This window comes from Sphaerodactylus townsendi, linkage group LG05 (genome assembly GCF_021028975.2).
Source record: "Sphaerodactylus townsendi isolate TG3544 linkage group LG05, MPM_Stown_v2.3, whole genome shotgun sequence".
Lineage (NCBI taxonomy): Eukaryota > Metazoa > Chordata > Lepidosauria > Squamata > Sphaerodactylidae > Sphaerodactylus > Sphaerodactylus townsendi.
In genome coordinates this window covers 139337671-139358291 of record NC_059429.1, presented here as the reverse complement: position 1 = coordinate 139358291, position 20621 = coordinate 139337671, and the positions used below count along the sequence as shown (strand labels likewise).

The following is a 20621-nucleotide window of genomic DNA, read 5'->3' as shown; positions in this document are numbered from 1 at the left end:
GTTGGGGACAGCCAGCCTCTCTCGACCTAACAGACAGCTGCAAGGAGGAGGAGGAGGAGAGGGTGGATCCGAATGCGCTTAGAACCAGAGTGGGAAGGGGCCAGAGAGGCCATCTAGTCCAACCCCCTGCTCAGTGCAAGATCAGCCTAGAGGAGCCCTGACGAGTGGTCATCCAGTTCTTCGTGGCCAATCCCCCCCCCGGCCCCACCCCAGGCAAGGACAGGGGCCCGCCCAACAGCCTGCTGTCCAGCTCCAGTGCGGTGCAATCAATGCTCTTCGTGGCCGGGCCTGTTTTGTTTGTTTTTAAAGCCAGCAGGAGTGAGTTGGCCTCATTCACAAGCTGGGACCCACCTCTGATCCCAGATCATGCCCAACCAGTCCTCTGGGCCACCCCCACGCGCCGCTTGTTACCTCGTCCAGCCATGGGATGACCCCTCCCATTAGCCCCCTGCCCGCCTTGCAAGAGCTTTTGAATGGTGCGTTTGGCAAAAGCTTTTGGGAAGTTGCACAGCACTTCTTTCTTTATCAGATTTAATCCACTGCCCCATCCACATGATCCAGCGGGCCTCTGAATTCTCTCCAGGAACTTGAAAAGGGTGAGCGGCAGGGAGAAGGACTCCCCCTTTTTAAAAAGCCATGCGCCATTTTCCCCTGTCTACGTCCACAAGCATTTTGTCTGTAACGGAGCTTTTCCACCCTCGTACCTGGCGGCACTTCAGACTGTGTGAAAGAGTCTGCCAGGCAGAGGTTGAAAAGCTAACCCAGACAAGTCGCCACGTCCTCAGGAAAGGAGTGGGGAAGTCGCCCGGGGATCACAGCTCTCCTGGGCAGCCCCAGGCAAGACATGAAGAAAGTGCTGCCCCCCCTCCTCAGGTGGCTGTGAGGACCGACCAGGAGGCCACGGGGGGGGGGGGGGGAGGTGCTCCGGATGGCAGATGTTCTATGTGCATTAGCATCATTAGCTGATGGGGGGCATTAGCATCAGAAAGCTGATGGGGGGCAGAATACTCTGCAGCTGGCAAGAAAGGGGGCTTAGCCGGTCTGCACTCCCCCCCCCCCCAGGACTAAAGCGGCGTGTTAGGCTTCATCCTTACCCTACTCGGCCTCCTCACTAGACTCTTCCTCCTCCTCTTCCTCCTCCATCAGAAGCAGCCTGAAGGCATGAGCAGAACAAACCGGTTTCAGCCCTCTGGCATCAGAGGCAAGGAAGGGGGAGCAGGACGCCCTGGCCTCCACAACCCACATGGGTCCCTCATCGGCAGTCACAACCAGGCCTCAGGCTAGATGTTCTCCAGTGCTGCAAGTTCTCCCCTGCCCCTCCCTTCCCAGACACCATCTTCAGACGCAGCAAACTCCAGGATTGGGCCTTCTGCTACGTTCCCTCCTAGTACTCCGAGAAGAAAAGGGCAACCAACCAATACCCCTCCAGAGTTCTCCCTGGTCATTTTCACATCCTATGCAGTGGCGGAGTGGCTAAGAGCAGGTGCACTCTAATCTGGAGGAACCGGGTTTGATTCCCCCATTCTGCCACTTGAGCTGTGGAGGCTTATCTAGTGAACCAGATTAGCCTGTGCACTTACACACACGCCAGCTGGGTGACCTTAGGCTAGTCACAGTTCTTTGGAGCTCTCTCAGCCTTACCCACCTCACAGGGTGTTTGTTGTGAGGGGGGAAGGGAAAGGAGTTTGTCGGCCCCTTTGAGTCTCCTTGCAGTAAAGAAAGGGGGGATATAAATCCAAACTCTTCGTCTTCTTACTGCTCAGGCCACAGCCGGGGACTCTGGGCAGACCCAGACACGTCCGTCCTTCTTTGCAGCACAGGCCCGTGGGCAGCTCAGCTCCAGGCAGTTTTCGGTCATGGGGGGTGGGGGGGAGGGACAACTGGGCATGATCATTCCTCATGTCAGTCTGGCAGCAATCTGATGGAGCCCGGAGGGCCGTTCACCCCAGGGAAGCTTGGAGGCCAACTCAGATGTGACGCCTGACCCTAGACTCATCAGAAGGAGAATTTGGATTTTTTCTCAACCGTAAGGCAGCCTGCAGACTCCTTTCCCTTCCTCTCCCCACAACAGACACCTTGTGAGGTCAGTGGGGCTGAGAGAGTTCTGAGAGAACTGGGACTGGCCCAGGCTACATGTGGGGAATCAAATCCAGTTCTCCAGAACAGGCTCTACTGGTCTTAACTGCTACACCATGCTGGCACTCCTTGTTTACTTCCTTGTTGTTTCTCTTCTTAATTGAAGAAAACATACAGTTCCCTCTGCCAAAACTATGTGACATTGTATTACCAGCATCTTGGGCAGTCCTGATTCTTTTCTCTAAGAGTCCCTTCTCTTGCGACAAAAGAAAGAGGGCTTTTTCAGACAGAAGGATGGTTCTGCACCTGGCCCAGCTGTTCTGGCTCCAAAGGCAAAGAACACTGCAGAAGCCAGATCTAGAGCCAATCTATGGGATGGACCAAAGAGAGCATTCCTAGGCTGCGCGAGAGGTGGGTGTAACTCCCAGCAGCAGCAGCATGGATCCTCTCCGAGATGTGGGCAGAGTCCTCAGTCATCTGGGATCAGGAATATTACAATGTGATTTATTTTTTTACAAATTACACTGCCTTTCCACCCAATCGGGTTCTCAAGGCGACGCACATAAAACATTCAAATAAGTACAACAATTAAGAACATTAAAATGCCCTTATTTTACATGGGGTTCATGATCGTTTTAGAACTATCTGCTTTAAACTCTCAGCCATCTTAGTGGCCCTGCTTGGGCAGACACACGAATCAGGAATTCTGCAAGCAAATAAAAACATAACGCCAGCCACCCTTACCGATCCAGCCTTCTGCCCAGGCCGCTCTCCTCCGGCTGCCTCTGGCTCAGAAGGGCTTCGCGGAGGGAAGACTGGGAGCCCAGGGCTGGCTGGCTGCAAAGGACACGGAGAGAAGCAGGTGGAGACTCTCTCGCGAAGCAGCCTCTCACAGGACCTGTTTGCTTCTGGCCACCACTGGTGGGAGGGGAACCACCCTGTGTCGTTTTCGTCTACTGCCACCTCCCCCAAAAAACATCCCAAAGGCACCGGCAGCATCCCTGGGGTCCCGTCTGCTCCTAGAGGGTCCTGGAGGAGCCCCTTGCCTCCCAGATCGGCCTTGCTAGCCCCCGCAAAGGGCCACCTGGAAGCCGCCTGGGCTACTGCCCTCCACCCACGCCTCACCTCTGCACAAACTCCGACTCAGAGCTGGACTCCACAGATTCCGCCGGACCCGTGAGGAGCAGCTGCTTCCCCTTCAGAGCTGTGGAGGTCAGCAGAGGGGTCTGCAAGCGGCTGCCGGAAGGGAGGCTGGAACTGCCCAGTTCGGGTGACTCTGGCAAAAGAGACCGAAGCAGCGGCCGTTATTCTGCCCCGCCCCCCACCCCCCCCCAAGACAGAGCAGCCCTCAGGCCGGACTCCTGGCTGCCGTGCTGGCGACTGGCACCCCTCACTCGTTGCCCAGGCCCGATTCCTCCAGCCCTCCTCACCGTCCAGGCGCCTCCTCTTGGCAGCTGATCCACGTCTCTTCTTGGCGGCTGAGCCGGGCTGGGAGGCTGCGTCCGGTTGGGGGCTGAGAGAGTGCTGATACACGGCGACGGATGCCCAGCTGAGCTCCCCTCGATGGCTGGCGTGGGCGTGGCTCACGGTCCTTAAATAGGACAGGCTGCTTGGGGAGGAGGCACACGTGATCAGGAAGAGGGCACCTGGCCTGCTTGTTTCATTCAGAGGCCACCCTTTTGCTGTGACTCTGGCAGTACAGAAAATCTATGCAGAAACAAAATTAACATTACATTGAATCCATCAAAGACGGAGGTTCCACGGCTGGGCTATGGGGGGGGGGGGGGGCCAGCTGCTGAAAATACACCTGCCACTCCTGTCAAAAGCTGGGCGTGATCCTGGTGTCCTCCCTGTCAACAGAGGTCCAGATGGTGGGCTTTCTCCCCCTTTCCCAGGCTAGCCTGTTGGCTCCCTACCTCTTTGGCCAGACCTGGTGACAATGATGCACATAACAGTCACCTCCAGGCTGGACTGCGGGAGCTCGCAGGCCGACTCCGGAAGCTACAACCGGTCCAGAAGGGACCCCAGTCAGAGCACATATTTATCCTGCGCTTCTCCACCTGCACTGCCTACTGGTTGAATTCTGGGTCATGTTCAAGGTTTAGGTTTTAACCTGTAAGGCCTTGAGCAGTTTGGGACCGCTGTGCCTACAGGACTGCCTCTCTCCATATTCCCCCCATTCTGCCAGAAGCAACCTTTGTGGCCCCTAGCCCCAAGAGAGTCAGGGTGGGCCTCTGTCAGCTGAGACCAGGGCCCTGCGGGACGCAGTCCAGTTCAACAGGCCCTGCAAGACAGGGGGGCTCCAGCCTGGGCTTTCGGTTGAGGCAGCATCCCCAGCATAGCCCAAAGTGCCGACTCTGGCCACAGTCAGTGACACCCCTTCCCAACTGCAACTCAAGAGAGTCAACCTCCCCCCACACACACACACATACACAGGAGGCCTGAAGTTCAGACGATAGGGTATGTGGTACAGGACTCTTGTCTCCCAAGGTGCACATCTGGAATGCCCAGCATCGTTCCCAGGTAGTAGGAAATGCACAAAAAAGGAAGGCATGAGGCACAAACAGCCACAGGGAGGAGAAAAAACACCTTTCCTGGGTGACTGACATGTTTCATTTCCAGACACCAGCATGGATGCTCCATCCAATTAACCCCATCTGTTCCAGGCAGCTCCACAGCTGCTCTGACCTGGGATGGGACAGAGAGAACCGCGACATCTCTTCTGGCCGATCTGGCCCACATCCCATCAGCAGATTTTTAGAGTCAGGATGTTGCCGTTTGCATTGACCTGGATGCCCAGGGGAGCCCAGCCTGGCCAGATCTCAGCGGGGTCAGCCTGGGATGGGAGGCCACCGAGGAACTCCTGGGTTGCTACACAGAGGCCAGCAATGGAGAACCATCTCGGCGTGTCCCCTGCACCTGAGGAGCCCCGCGAGGCTCCCACGAGTGAGTTGTGCCTTGAGGGCCCACAGACACAACATGTGTGGCAATTCTGTGTGCATCGTTTTGCACTTATGTACCATTATTTGCCACTCTGTTGTCCACTTATCCACTTTGAAGGGATCCTTTTGGAGCCCCCCCCCCCCCCATCAGCTTCTGCTCTCACCATTCTCAACAACTGGGTAACATCCACCGAACTTGGGCATTTTGCAGCCGATCTCCGGTGCCACACAATTTAAGAGGGCCTGAACATCAATCCCTGCAGAATCTCACTGGCTCAATTCCTACCACCAAATCCTGCCTAGGTGTCCCTCGTATGTCCACCTGCCACCCACCCACCAGCCAACCCACTCCCTCTCATTCCACCCACCCTGAAGCTATCCCAAAAAGATTTAAAAGGAAAACCAAAAAACCCACGGAATTCAAGCAGCCCAACCGATCAATTGACCCCACCAACCCACCAGACTTCAAAAGGCAGAGCCCCGCACGGCTAAGCTCAAAGTGCCGTCGCCGTCAGGACACTCACAGGAAGGCTTTGTCCGGATTCAGCAGCCGTGGGGAAAACTCACTCAGCAGCTCCAGGAATGGCAAGTGGACGAGTCCCAGCTTGGAACTGGGAGATGCGGGGGCCTGGAAAGCAAACCTGATCCCATCCCTGCATAAGGAAGAGACCGCCAAGCACGGCATTACCCAGCTGTAGAACTGCTCCGTCTCTCCCCGGAAACCGCCTCCCTGGCGCCAGGCCACCCTCCCCCACCCCCCTTCAGGAGAAGGCAGCAGCCTCACTTGTGCAGCTTGACAAGGGCCGAGCGGTTCTGCAGCCGATGCAGCCCAAACAGCAGCGAGAATCGCCGGGCCAGGTCTCGGATCTCGAGGAAGGCGCTGGACTCCATGCCTGCCGGCCCCTGCTCCAGAAGCAGCTGCGTCAGCAACTAGAAAGGAACGTTGGGCTAGCTGGGAATGGTCCTTCTGAGCAGCACTGAACAGCTTGGCAGAAAGTTACTCTGCCTCCTTCCTTCCTTCCTTCCTTCCTTCCTTCCTTCCTTCCTTCCTTCCTTCCTTCCTTCCTTCCTTCGTTCCCTCCCTCCCTCCCTCCCTCCCGGCTGGCTGGCTGGCAGGCAGGCAGGCAGGCAGGAAGGCAATCACAGTAACACCATCTACATGGGCCTCCCTCAATTTGGAGACGTCAGCTGGTGCAAAACACCAATAGCTCAGTGATTCTCAGGAGCTGGTTGGAGCACGCACACACGTTCTGCAGGCACTCCACTGGCTGCCCATCAGTCAAGGGCACTGGCCTTCATGAACTTGGACACTCACTTCCACAAGAGCACCTCCAACCACCTCCCAACACGCTTGTCTCAGCAGGGCCTTCTGCAAGAGCCGCCGTGCAACTGGGCAAGATCAGCAGCCACCCATCTGCTTTCTCTGAACTGGGCCCCCACCCTGAGAAACGGCCGGCCCAAGGAGGTCACGAAGGCTCCCAGGAAAGTTACAAACTACATAAAACCCAATTTCTCAGGAGAGCATTTTCATGAAGGAAACAGGACTATGTCATAAGGGGCTGGCCCAGAAAAATGCGCTGTGCTCGTACTGCGGTAATACCGTGATCTGCATTAACATGTCATGTTTATTATTTATAAAAAGTAACAGTGAACTGGAGGCAGGGAGAAAGTTGTGAGTTGCTTTGGGTCCTTGCTGGGAAGAGCAGTGCAGTATAAGTGCTGTTGTGGGTTTCCCAGGCTGTGTGGCCGTGGTCTGGTAGATCTTTTTCCTAACGTTTTGCCTGCATCTGTGGCTGGCATCTTCAGAGGTGTCTCACAGAGAGGAGTGCGTTACATGTGAAAGGCTGCGAAAGCCTTCGACAATACAGTGCAGTGTAAGCATCATAAGAACATAAGAACATAAGAACAAGCCAGCTGGATCAGACCAGAGTCCATCTAGTCCAGCTCTCTGCTACTCGCAGTGGCCCACCAGGTGCCTTTGGGAGCTCACATGTAGGATGTGAACGCAATGGCCTTCTTGGAAACGTTGTTGGGTTCCCATCACCCTGGTCTGTTAAAGGCATTTGCGGTAACTCTTGTGATCAAGGAGGATCAAGATTGGTAGCCATAGATCGACTTCTCCTCCATAAATCTGTCCAAGCCCCTTTGAAAGCTATCCAGGTTAGTGGCCATCACCACCTCCTGTGGCAGCATATTCCAAACACCAATCACACGTTGCGTGAAGAAGTGTTTCCTTTTATTAGTCCTAATTCTTCCCCCCAGCATTTTCAATGAATGTCCCCTGGTTCTAGTATTGGGGGAAAGAGAGAAAAATTTCTCTCTGTCAACATTTTCTACCCCATGCATAATTTTGTAGACTTCAAAATAAATAAACCTATGGTCAGGCCTGCGCCATTCCTGGCCTGGCAGCCAGCACGTCCACTCCAAGGCCACAGATGTCCTTGCCATTGTCATCGCCCCAGGCTCAGGAGGCCTCCCCCTGCTTGTGCAAACCTGGTCAGCAGAAATTCCCGTTCATTCTTATCCGCCTTCTTCGAGGGAGTGAACTGCCTGTCCCAAACAACGCCGCTATTCCCACCGTCCTTTCAAATGCTGACATCATGGGAATGCAAGGGGATCATGGGCTGAACCTTTCTGTAACTGCCAGGTATATGCCAAGGCCAGTCAAACTTCAGTTTCGGCCACCTGTGCCTTGGGATGACACGGTTCCAATACAGCTCTTGAAACCTTCCTGAGTCTTGACTGATGACCAGAGTAACAACCCGTTACAATTATAAAGCTACCTTGAGAATTCCTGCACAGGAAAATAGCTTAGACATTCACTAAATGAGCTGCCCTTGGCAAAGGAAGGAGAAGGCACTGGGGAGGGCTGGTCCCACCAGCAGGGACAACAGTGGTCCCCCATCTGTGTCCCTATTTGGTCATTGACTGTAAATAAAGTCTTCTTCTTCATCATCATCTGTGTCCCCTCCCAGCAGAGCGAGGGAGCAGGAAGGGGAGCTTGGTGCCCAGAGTGGAAGAGAGCCACTTCTGCCTCCCAGGAGAGCTCCGTTCTAGCAGCCATCAAGGCCCTGTTTAGCACTCTCAGCGCCCCCACATGTGAAGACTATGCTCTTCCGCCATTGCCTCCAACCACTGCTACTGAGGTAGACTATCACTGAACACAGATGTTCCACACAAGCATCCCTCATAACTTTTGGTACACCCATCTTCTTTGATGAATTTGTCTAATTCCCTTTTAAAGTCACCTAAGCCCTTTTGCAACTCACAATTACTGTAGACTGCAAAGAAGCGCTTCTTTTTAACTCTCCCAGATTTTACTGCCTATCAGCTTTACTGGGTGCACCCAGGGAGAGCCAGGCTTAAGTGTCGTGGTTAAGAGCAGGTAGATTCTAATCTGGAAAACTGGGTTTGATCACCACTCCTCCTCCACCTGAGTGGCTGAGGCTTATCTGGTATACCAGATGTGTTTCTGCACTCCTATATTCCTGCTGGGTGACCTTGGGCTAGTCACAGTTCTTTGGGACTCTCTCAGCCCCACCTACCTCACAAGGCCTCTGTTGCGGGGAAAGGAAGGGAAAAGAGCTTGTCAGCCACCTGGAGCCTCCTTACAGGAGAGGAAGCCAGAGCATGAATCCAAACTCCTCCTCCTCTTCTTCTTCTAATATTCTGGGAGAGGGAACACGGCTCCATCCCATTTCCTCCACACCAAGCATGACTTTACCTGCCTCTCTAAGGCCCAGCACTCATTTTCACAGGGCTGATTTTAGCCCCCCCCCCCCCCCCCCCCCGGCGCCTCCCTGGCCTGCCTCCACTCTTCGCCGGTACCTGCTGCAGGCTGAGAAGCAGCGTGTGGGCCCACTCGGTCCGGTCAATCTGACGGGCCCGATTCAGCATCTCCTTGATGATGTCTCCGTAGTCACCGTAGAACTGGTGGGCGACAGAACAATGAGAAGGGCCCGGAAGGGGCGCTGCTGAATGCAAACCCCACGCCCATCCGGGGTGACGGTGGACACCAAAGCCGATCCATCCATAGTGCTGGCCAGGCAGGAGGTGCCCCACTGAGGGGGCTTCCTAAGCTGCTCCCACCTCCCACAAGGGCGCCTGCCGAGCTCCCCTCCCCCAGCCACTGGAGCACGGCCGCCGCCGCCACCGCCAGGCTCCTCTGCCCCGCACAGACCCTGGAGTAGTGCTTGAAGACGTCCGATGCGGCGCTGAGCTCCACCACTCCATAGACAATGAGTTTGCAGAACCCGGCCAGGAGGCGGCGGCGCTGGTGCAGCTGCTCAATCTGGAGCTCCTCGTCCCCTGAGGCAAAAGGCCAGGGAAGGTCAGGCCTGCCCTCCCAGTAGCCTCCTCCCCCAGGCAGCCCCACCACCCATGGCCACCCCCCACCCCCAGGGTGATACCCACCCATCTCGGAAGCCAGGGGGTGGCTGAAGACGTGGTCCACAAGGAAGCCGGCCAGTTGGGACTGCAGAGCAGCCTCCGCCTGATACACCAAGGGCTGCAGCGCCTCCTGGCCCTCCCCCCCTCGCGTCAGCTGCGGGCCGAAGACCAGGAGCAGGTCGCTCAGCAGCACAAAGGCCTGGAACCAGAGGGGAGCGCCCCACGGGGGAGGCAGAGGAACGCATCAACAACCAGACACTGCGGCAGCGAGGGGAAGGGAGGACTGCACTAGGACTGAGGGCGCCCAGGCTCACACCTAGGCTCAGCCACCCCACTCGCCTGGGGCCACAAACCTTTCCCAGTGTAAACTGGCTCACAGGGATCACTGTGAAGAGAAGCACAAGGGAGGTGAGATCCAAGGTCTTCGAGGAACCAGCCCAGCTGAAAGCCAGAGGGGCCTGCCCACCCCACACAGGGATCCCCAGTCTCTTTGCCTAGGATGCCCCTGCTTCTTGCTCAAGCCTTTTCCAGGGAGCCCCCCCCCCTCCCCCCCCAACTCCTGGGCTCCTCTGCATGATGCCAAGCCTTTCGCTCCTGCTCAGGGCCTCCCCCTGCTGGCTGTTAATACCCAGTCATGCATCTGCCTTGAATCACCAAGAGCTCCCTGATGTGTCACCACAGCTGTGTTAGAGCAAAGAGAAACAAAGCCAGAGCGTCTCTCAGGAACAAATGTGGTCTCGGCCACAGGTGTGCGGGAGGGGCAGGCCAAACCACAGTTGGTGTGTCACGGATCAGCCTCAGGACTGTGAGGAGTCCTCAGAAGAAGAGCTGGGTCCAGAGCCCGTGCCAGGTACCAGCTGAACATGTGCCTGCCACGAGGGCCCCCGGAAGGAGCCTCTGTGCCGCACTCCATGCCAGCTGGAATAAGCCCAAAGGCAGCCCTGCACAGCGAGAGTTGCGGCTGTCCAGCCTACAGGTGGCTGTTGCATGGACCACTGTGATAGGCTGCCCTGGGACAGGTCAGGTGCCAACGCTCAGTATTTTGTGAGCTCTGTACAGCAATCACTGAGACTGCTCAGCACGGTGGTTTTCATTCCCACCAGCCCTCTCTGTTTTCAATGTATATGATCATCATTGTTTACAATATTTCTTGGATGCTTTTTTTCCTTACAGAATTCAAGGCAGCTGACAATGTTAATAAAGTACTTCACATAGGTTATGTAATAACTGTAAAATGGTTATTATTTGAAAGCTCAACGCAGGACTTATTTAATTCAGTGCAGTCCTAAATAAAGCCCCCTTCCGTTGCCTCCTGAAGAGGGGAAGCGAGGGGGCCACGGGCACCTTCCTGCGGAGGAGGTCGTCACACAACCGTGCCTCCCTCCCCTGGCTTGTGATTGAGCCACATCAGGCTGGCCGGTCTTCAAAGCCTCGCGGCACTGCTGCCTGGTTGCTGGGGGAGCTGCCCCGCCCCAAAAGGAGCCAGGAGGCATCCCTGCGGGGAAGGAATGCTGGAGACGACCTCCTGTGAAAGCTCCCCCCGTGACGCAGATTCACAAAGCGGGCCAACGAGGCCTCACCTGCTCCTGGATGCTGGGATCGTTGTCCGCAAGGCAGCTTTGGCAGAGGGAGCAAAACGACGCCACTTTCTCCTTCAGGGTAAGCACCTGTGCCTGCAGAGGGTGGCCGGAGTGAGGATCGGGCCCAAAGGGGAGGCGCCCAGAGGCCCCAGAGCGCTGCTTACCTGGCTGGGATGAGGCCCAGAAGAGGCCAGATGGGGCAAGTGGGCCAGTTCCCAGAGGAGCGAGAAGTGTGAGCAGGCCATGGCCGGAAGAACCACCTGCAGCAAAGATACAGGAGGACACGGAAACAGATCTCTCCCCCGTCCCCATATCAAGGTCAGGCAGGGGGAGAAGGCCCTCCTCTCCAGGAGCCCCACGGGATGCCCGAGGAAGGGGGCTTGGGGGGTGGGGGGAGAGAGAGCATAGCGCCTGCTCTGCAGCTGCAAGACTGTCCAGCACAGCAACAGGGAGACCTTCAGGCACCGCAATCACGCAACAGAACCACCACACCAAGGAGCCCATCAGAACTGTCCCCAGGTCCAAACCGCACTCCTCCTCTCAACACCCCCGTACCTGTCTGGGGACCTCGCCTGTGTCCACTGCGTGGCGTAGGAGGCGGGCGGAGGGCTCAAAGAAGCCCCATGGCGTCAGGTCGTGAGAGCTGCGTGCAACAGCAGAGGGCAGTCACCAGAGGGGCAACACGTTCCTTTCAGCCCACCCAAAACTGGCGGAGAGGCCTGAATTCCTGCGGTGTGTATGTGCAAGCAGCCAGCCCAGAATGGAGAGTTTATGGGTCAGAACTGGGATGCACGACCGCACCCAGAACCGCACCACCTGTGGGTCGGTGGTGGTCTCTGAGCTCACCTTCCCCATCTCAGACTCACTTGTGGAAGGCAGCGATGCGCTTAAGAGTGGCAGCCAGACTGTAGGTATCGTCTTCCTCCACAAGCGAGGCCTGAATAGGAAGAGGTGGGCGTCAGGCAGGGATGCGGGTGGAGACAGAGGGCAGCACCCCCTGCTGGGTCAGAGCACTGGGGGCCCCTCAAGTCCAGCAACCCCGGAGCACCCATAAGGAGGTCAGGAAGTCCAAGGCGTTCCCTGGAGCTGCCTCTGCCCGACAGGGAAGTTCCCTTGAGCAATCCCTGCCCAGCAGCCATTAAAGAACCCGAGTCTTCACGGCCTTTTAAGAACTGTCCACATTAGCCACCACCTCCACTGCCACGCCCACGGACAGTGCCTTTCACAGTTTAAATGTCCTATTAGCAGAAGCTCTTCAGCCATCCTCAGTCTAAAGAAAAGCGCAAGGCAAGGATACTGTACTCGGTGACTGAATTGAGGATGTCTGCAGATGGAAACCGTTGCCTGCTGCAAAACACTGCTCTCCCCGTCTCCTCACTGCAGCCCAAACCACCCCCCGAAATATTGCCGGGGAGGCACTCAGCTTGCAGGGGAGGGGGGGAGTTGGAAAGGTTGGCCTCCACGGACAGAAATGCCTCCCAGCAGCGGGAATGGCCTGGGTCCAAGCCACTACCAGCCACTTCACTCACCAACCACGTTCTCCCAAGTACATCCGCACTTTCCCGGCGTTGTAAAGCCCCGACTCTTGTCCTTCTTCAGTGCCCCTTGGTAATGGCCCCGTGGGATCTTTGTTCTTGCACACAGAAATGGGAACAGCCCCCCCGCCCCCAGATCCACCCAGAACCCTCAAGTGCCACTCATGAACAGCTCTTAATACCTGGAGCAGCTCAGTAAGCTCATGCTGGAATTTGTCAGCAAGGTAGTCCACGAAGCGGCTGCGGGCAGAATCCACCCGCGTGTGAAAGGCAAATTCCGGATGGCAAAGAGCAGACAGGGTCCTGGCAGCCGCCTCCAGCACTTCCTTGCCCGTGTGCTTTTCAACCACACCCCAGAGCTGGGCCACCAGCAGCTCCAGATACTTCAGGGGCCGGGAGAGAGGGAGACAAGCGGCACCGTCAGAGGGCACGGCTGGGGAGACTCCCTCAGAGGGCCAGGGAAAGCGAACAGGCACCCATCCCCACCCTTACCTTCTCCAGGCGGCCAGTGCTGTACAGCCGCAGGTCAAAGTAGCGCGGGGCCTCCAGCAAAGGCACCACCTTCTCCACATCAGCAGAGAACTGCCAGGAGGGAACAGACGGGAGAGACTCTCAGCGGCTGCCACCCACAGCCAGCAACGGGCAGAAACCGAACGCAGGAATGCTGAACCGACTCTAGGCGAGATGGGCAGGGAGCTGGTGGGAGGAGCTCACCCGAAAAGCAGTCGTCTGATTGGAGGGAGGTGTCCAGTGGTTCGGATCTGGGCCCAGGACTTTTCAATATTTTTATAAATTACCTGGTTGAGGGAGGTGGAAGCCCTGCTCACTACATCTGCAGATGGCACCCAATTGGGAGGAGCAGCACCAGTGAACGCACCAGAACTCAATGAGATCTGAACAATGTGTTGTTGAAGGCTTTCACGGCCGGATTCAACTGGTTCTGGTGGGTTTTCCGGGCTGTGTGGCCGTGGTCTGGTGGATTTTGTTCCTAACATTTCGCCTGCATCTGTAGCTGGCATCTTCAGAGGTGTATCACCGAGAAAAGTCTGTTTCACATTGTGTCTAAGTGAGAAGGGAAAGTTTAGTGTGGTATATTGTCCATGTTCCAGGGTGGGGAACCAATCATTGGGAAATGGACAATATACCACACTAAACTTTCCCTTCTCATTTAGACACAGTGTGAAACAGACTTTCCTCTGTGATACACCAGCCACAGATGCAGGGGAAACGTTAGGAACAAGATCCACCAGACCACGGCCACACAGCCCGGAAAACCCACCAGAACCAGAGATCTGAACATGCTGGGAAAGTGGGCAGATGGACACAAGGTGCCGTTCAACAAGGACAAGGGCAGAGTTCTACATCCGAGTAACGCAAATGTGGAGCGTGCATCCACTTCTGGGCAGCTCTGTGTGTGACGAAGAGGCAGGCATGTGAGGGACTTCCAGTGGATGGAGCTGGGCCGAGGAACTGAATTTACAATTGCTGGCTATAAATCACCAGTTGAACTTCCGTGGGGTAGGTTGAGAGATGGGGCCAGAAGCAGCTCTCCTCGTGGGTAAAGAGGTAAAAATGAAGGCTTTTGAATCTCACCCGAGAGTTGAGAGCTCATGGCTGGATATTTTGGCAAGCAATTGCATAAGAATATATTGTCGAGGGCTTTCACGGACGAAATCACTGCAGTGTTGTGATGTTTCCGGGTTGTATGGATCTTTGACCCACTCTAAAGATGCCAGGCACAGATGCAGGCAAAACATCAGGAGAAAATGCTACTGGAACACGGCCATGCAGCCCGGAAACCCCACAACACTCCACTGCATAGGAATAGTTGGACTTGAAGCACGCCTACCTCCTCCCCTCCCCCTGCTTTATCAGGGCAAGATCATCAGTCTTAATAATTAAGAGGAGTTTGGTTCCTGCAGTCAACGTAACAATTTTTTGGGTGAGGGAAAAAACTTTTCTTTAATGCCTCATAATTTAAAATGGAAGGAAAGGAAAAAGAAGACTCAAAAGCAGGCGTGTCAGTTTTATAGCCTGGTTTTATAGCTGAATGGAAATCAGAAGAGCTATAAAACTGAGAGAAAACAGCCTCCCCAAAGGGAAGGTCTTATTACAGAACATCAATGGAATCACCAACTGAATGGGAAAACTGATGAAAAAACATTTCAAGGGAGAACTCCAGGGCCACAAACAAGGTGGATAAAAATCAATGATTTTTTCCTAAAAAATAAAAACATGGTTTTTTATATAAATCAGATTTTTTAAAAAATAAAATGCTATTTCAGGTACAATCTACCTAAAGATAGTTTTCTCTTTAAGATACATTGAAGTCCAAAGATTATTCATCATGAAACAAGGATCAGTTCTTAATTAAATAGCATAAGGCTATACATTCATTCAAAGTTTACATTTTGGGGTCACTGAGTTCCATCAGTCCATTCACAATTGCCATACAACTCTTATGCCTGGAAGATATTATTACAAGTGCATTTCACAAAATTCTGAATATGCGTCTGCAGAGATAACCTTCAGTTCCAAGCAAAAGCGTTACGAAGTAACCTGCGGAGCTGAGAAAAAGACCTTAGTCCCGCTGCCCCCTTGCAATCTACGTGCACAGAATCAGCCCTGAACTCCTAAGCGCTAAGTTTCAAGAAGTTAATTGAATAGAAGGCAGTTTCATGTGGAGTAGATCTACGCAAGGAGGACCTAAGTGTGAGGAGCAAGCAGTAAAGATGAAAGGGAAACCTTTTGAGCAGAATACTCTGCAAGTCTTGGGATCTTCGTGTGTGTATAGCCTGAGATTTATCACATCATTCTCGCCCTGGAGGAGAAAACCTATCATGGCAGCAGATCATAAAAGCGTGTAGAAAACCATGATTTAAATCAAGTATTACTGACTAGTGATTTAATCAAATCCACTCCGGCCACAAGAAAGAGCAGCCCTGTACAGTCTGAAGGTGGAACAGCCTAGGATCCAGAAGGGAGACTTGTGTGTTTGTCTAAAGCCTTCAGCTTTGCCTGCGGACCCCTCGGAGAGACCACGCCCTGAGGCTTTTCACCACACCAGGGAGCAGCAGTTCTAGTGACTGCCGTCTGCCTGCCAGCTGCGGTCTATTCCACATCTGCATTTTCCTACCGGCAGTCCTAGGTGAACTCTGAACCTGAATTAGCCACCCCTCCGTTAGGCCTTCTGGGGCATCCATCCGGCTGAGCCACATGGACACACGGGGCTCTCACACTGCTGCACTTGAGAAAGAAGCGCGAGGCTGGTGGACACAGGATACCTGGACAAAGCCCTTTCCCTTTTTGCCGCTCTGTCTGCTTGGGGGGTGGGGGTGCATGTTAAGGGAGAGAACCATGAAAGTACTCGCTCCCCCAGGTTTCTTGGCCCCTGATCAGTCACAGACAAAGGGCTGCCGGGGGATGGGCGGCATTGCTCATCTGGGAGTCTTTCTCCGTTAGGGAACTCCCCGTCCTAAAGACACCAGTGGTTGACTGCTTTGGTCTGGGACACGGAAGAGGTTCTGGCGTTCTGGCTGGTGGGCCATCCTCCTAACGCACCAGCTGACACCCAGCTGAGCCTCCTGGAGGTGGTGTCCGTTTGGGCCTTGGAGTTCTCTGGGCAAATAGTCCCGGGGGACTTTAATATCCACACAGGCCCATGTGGGCCTGTTGTTCTTAATGGCAGCTCTGGGACGCTCTCCATTTGCATCAGGTCCAACATACGAAGCAAGCCACACCCTGGACTTGACCTTTGGCCTGGGGGCGGATATTGGTACGACTCCTGTTGATACAGTGCGAGGGTTGGACCCTTTTGCTCTGGAGGCCCACTGAGGGCTCCAGCCCCTCCCCGTGTAGGTGGAGGGCAGATCTGGCTCACCCACAGAGATTCATGGATCCAACTGGTTTCCAGAACGCTCTGTGAGATCCGAGGGCTCCCTGAAATGCCTTAGATGAACTGCTGCAACCTTGCTGGTGCCACTAACAGGATCCCGCCCAGCGCACTCTCCATCCCCACTCCAAACTAGCTCCCTGGTCAGCCTTGGAGCTACAAAGGAAGAAGCGGGAACTCAACTGACTAGAGCAAATTTCTAGAAAGACTTGTGACAACGCAGAAAGAATATCTTCTAGGTCAGCTATGAGGTTGTGTGAGGGGCCAATGGAGGCTGCCAAGAAGAACATCCAGACGGTCCCCATCACATCTGCAAGTTCTCGCCCGACACCATCATTTAGGCTTATTCGGCCACTGAGCACCCTCACAAACGGACCCATCCAGCCATCTCTCCCAGACGGATGCTGTGAGACGACCAGGTTCCCCTTTCATCCGGGCTCATCATGGCTGGTGGCAGCCAGCAGTGGCGGTGAGTTCAGGGACTCCGGTGGGGCATTATAAATTTGTCCCTGAGTTCAAGGGTCTTTCCAGGGGCCCCAAAAGAAGAGGTGGCACATCTAACCTTGAAAAACCCGTTGCTGGATCCTTTGGATCCAGAGAATAAACAGCCCAGCTCTGCATTTGGCTGAACAGCTTCGGGCAGTCCTGAAGGACGCGCTGGTGCCGGGTCCATTCCAACCCAGCTTCTGATGTGGCCACAGGGATGGGACCGCTTTGGTCGCTCTCGCAGATGGCGGCTGGAGGCGACTGGACCAAGGCAGGCCAGCACTGCTGGGACTTCTTGGCCTGACAACGTGAGCTTCTGTCTCGCTGCCTTGCCAACGCTGGTATACAAGGGGCAGCCTTACAGTGGCTGGTCTCCTTTCCCTGGGGTTGGGGACAGAGCATAGCAGCAGGTCATCACCATGCTGTTCCTTGGCACAAGGGGTCTCTCTCCCTCTTTCCAATATTATTTAACATCTGTATGCTCCCTCTTGCCCAGCTGGTGCGGGAGAACAGTATGTTTGCCAAGCAAAGCCCCTGAGTCTGTCTCCACCACCGCCTGGCCTCCACCCCCTTGGCCATCTCCAGTTGGGCTTACCTTGGCCAACAACTGGGGAAGCAGTGGGATGAAGTACTGGGTGAGTCTCAAGCGGTCCTCTGCTTGCGTCTTGCGCTCTTGGGCCGTTAATCCCTGCCAGACAAGCAGAAGAGAGGCAGGAGAGAATGCCCCCTGGCTAGCAGATCAACGACAGAACGAGGCAGCGACCACCCTCTTTCTGTTACCTTTTTAGCAGAGATTCTGCCGACAGGCGGCTGTCCCTCCGTAGCCTGCCGTATGCTGGCCACCAAGATCATAATGAGGGTGCTTTCCTGTTGGTCACCAAAACCTGTGAAGGGAGAACAGCCCCTTGTGGGCTCACTGCTCCACTATGGAGGGCAACCATTCCACAAAGCCAACACCTGCATGACCTTCTCTACGCAGTCTCATCCAGCCTTTCTGTGAGGGGTTCTCTGTGCCGTGGCAGGGATCCTCCCTTCCTCGACTCAAAAGTACCTTGGGACAGTCAAGATCTTGATTCCCCCCTCTGCCCACAACGTGCACTTGGGGGGGGGGGGCGGGGATCTCTCCCAGGGATGTTGAACATTCATGCCCCTTCCCTGAATAACGCCGTTCTCCAATTCCACTCAGAGCCCACCAGCAAAGTTCTCAGTGGTGTTCAGTTTTCCATCTGCTTCGGGTATGTGCGACTGGACGGAGCCCGCAGGGGCCGGCTGCCAGCACTGACTTGGTACCACAGAAACACATGTGCCATCCCAAGCAGAAGAACCAGCCCCCTGCAAGTAAGGCCACCCCTGAGTCACTCACCCCCTGCAGGAGGCTCCTCCAGCAACAGCCCCGTCAGCGCCTGCCAGTCCTTCAGCAGGGCGGCAGCGCAGTCCCACAAGCCGTCCACCAAGTAGGCTGCGTGGTCGTGGAACTAAGGGCGGAGAGCAGAGCGAGGGAGAGCAAAGGCCCGCGTGACTCCCCCCAGCCCCTCGGTGCCTGGCAGGACATCGCCGGCCCCCTCTCACCTCACTCTCGATGAAGAAGGAAAGGAGCCGCCGCAGGAAGGCCCGCGCCCCCTCACAGGGCTCCTCTTCTCCCCCAGCTGGTGCTTCTGGTGCCAACAGCCTGCAAGGCAAACTGCCATCTTCAGGAAGGGAGGGCAGAAGCCAGAACCCTTGGCAGCACTGAGTGACAGGAGGACAAGTGGGGCTGGGAACTCAAGCACAACTGCCTGCTGCAGCCAACTGGGGGTGGGTGGGTGGGTGGGTGGGTGGGTGGGGGGAAGCAGGGAAGATCACTCACTTCTTGTACAAGAATTCACCAGCAGCAACAGCCAGGGGGCGGCTGGAAGCATAGACAAGTGGAAAGATGCCTTCGCAGTCAGCGTCCGTGAGCACATCCTTCGTGTTCCTGCAGAGAAGGGCTTCCTTGCGTCAGTCAGTCGAGCACACAAGCAGGGCAGCTGCAGCCACGGCCGCGCCGTCCCATGACCTGAATGCTACTCACTGGAGGATGAGCGTCAGGAGTCTGACCGTTTCCACAGCAACCTGGGGGTCTCGGTCCAGAGCCATGGACACCATCCGCTCCTGGGGAATGAGGCAAGGAGGAGGGTGCAAAAGAAAGGCTATCCCCAGCCCTCTCCTCTGCGTCTCTGCCACCCTCCAGTTAAGAAACACAGGAGACTAGCAGACTGATCTGAAATATTTATACCTGGTTCCATAATAATAAATATAGCAGTAAACAAAAGGGACAAGAGGTCATAAAGCTCATTAAAACGAGAACAGACAGTCATAAAAAAGTAACACTGAAATCTTGAAATAACTTCAGCTGAAATGGAGCTGGGAGGGACCCCCAGGCCCGCTAGTCCTTTGCTGCGCAGTGCAGGGACCCAGAGCCAGGGAATGCCTGGATGCTCAGCCTATTCACCTGGCCCATTTGGATGCTGCACTCCAGTGAAGGAGTTCAGTGAGGCGTACCTGGCTCTCCCCTTTCCAATTTTTCCTAAGAATCCCAATCCAATATACTTGAATCCAGGACTTCTGCTTATCTCAGAGGGAGGATCCTTTGCACTGGGAAATCTGGAGAAGCAGAAGACCTCCGTGAATGGGGTGAGCAGGTGCACCTTACTTAGACTGAGTCTCTTGCTGACTATTATTGTTATGAGCAGTTCTTCCTTCCTTAAGATTGGGAGGGTATTGCCCAGAACTGAACACAGGACTGCTCTAGGTGAGTTCTGATCAATGCAGAGTGGTACAATTCCCTCAGTCCAGACACTGCACTCTTATTGATGCATCCCAGAATTGCATTGGCTTTCTTGGCTGCCATATTACACTGTTGACTCATGTTCAGTTTGTCATCTACTAAGATTCCCAGATACCTTTCACGTATCCTGTTGTAAAGCCAGGTGTCACATCGTATATCTGGGGGAGCTGATTCCCCTACAGAATCACTGTGGATATCAATACCAGGTGTGAAGGACAGTTTAATATTAGGAATATATTATCGTCCCCCTGACCAAAGTGGAAAAAGAAATTAGAGAGGCCAACAAAAGCAAAAATGTCGTGGTAATGGGTGATTTTAACTATCCCCACATAAACTGGAAAAATGCATGTTCAGGTCATAGTAAGGAGAGAGCATTCCTGGATATGCTAAATGACTGTGGCTTAGAGTAGATGGTTGTGGAACCAACCAGGGGAGAGGAGATGCTCGATCTAATTCTATGTGGGACCCAGGAACTGGTGCAGGAAGTCAGTGTTGTTGAGCCAATAGGGAACAGCGACCACAATGCTGTCAGATTCAGTATCTCTGCATGTGAACAAGTGACAACTACTAATGTAGTTACATTTGCCTTCAGAAAGGGAAATTTCTCAAAGATGAGGGGGATAGTGCGCAGGAAGCTGAAAGGGAAAATCAACAGAGTCAAAATTATCCAAGATGCTTGGAGGTTATTTAAAAACAGTTATAAAAGCTCAGCTGGAATGTGTTCCACAGGTTAGGAAAGGAAAGGCCCAGTCAAAAAGAAAGCCACCATGGTTAACAAGAGAAGCTTAGGAAATTATCAGAAAAAAGAAAATGTCTTTTGGAAAATGGAAGTCCAGTTTGACTGATGAAGAATATGAGGGGGAACACAAATGGTGGCAAAAGAGAAGCGACTTAGCTGTAAGGGAGGCAAAAAAG

The 20621-nt window shown here is 54.6% G+C and overlaps 1 protein-coding gene across 1 annotated transcript in view; it reads right to left on the bottom strand.

The window, feature by feature from the left end:
* The window catches only part of STAG3 (stromal antigen 3), a 44230-nt gene that overhangs the window by 1108 nt on the left and 22501 nt on the right, over window positions 1-20621 (bottom strand). Inside the window, exons 9-29 of the mRNA XM_048496726.1 lie at window positions 18951-19030; window positions 18747-18854; window positions 18470-18569; window positions 18264-18375; window positions 17681-17784; window positions 17496-17588; window positions 13015-13104; window positions 12705-12905; window positions 11854-11924; window positions 11543-11630; window positions 11152-11247; window positions 10988-11080; window positions 9432-9606; window positions 9199-9326; window positions 8847-8948; window positions 5803-5948; window positions 5543-5671; window positions 3507-3682; window positions 3202-3352; window positions 2821-2913; window positions 1095-1153 (exon numbers count right to left, since the gene is read on the bottom strand). Coding sequence (XP_048352683.1) covers window positions 1096-1153; window positions 2821-2913; window positions 3202-3352; window positions 3507-3682; window positions 5543-5671; window positions 5803-5948; window positions 8847-8948; window positions 9199-9326; window positions 9432-9606; window positions 10988-11080; window positions 11152-11247; window positions 11543-11630; window positions 11854-11924; window positions 12705-12905; window positions 13015-13104; window positions 17496-17588; window positions 17681-17784; window positions 18264-18375; window positions 18470-18569; window positions 18747-18854; window positions 18951-19030 — 2394 coding nt within the window. The 3' untranslated portion in view covers window position 1095. The remainder of the gene's footprint in view (window positions 1-1094; window positions 1154-2820; window positions 2914-3201; window positions 3353-3506; window positions 3683-5542; window positions 5672-5802; window positions 5949-8846; window positions 8949-9198; window positions 9327-9431; window positions 9607-10987; window positions 11081-11151; window positions 11248-11542; window positions 11631-11853; window positions 11925-12704; window positions 12906-13014; window positions 13105-17495; window positions 17589-17680; window positions 17785-18263; window positions 18376-18469; window positions 18570-18746; window positions 18855-18950; window positions 19031-20621) is intronic.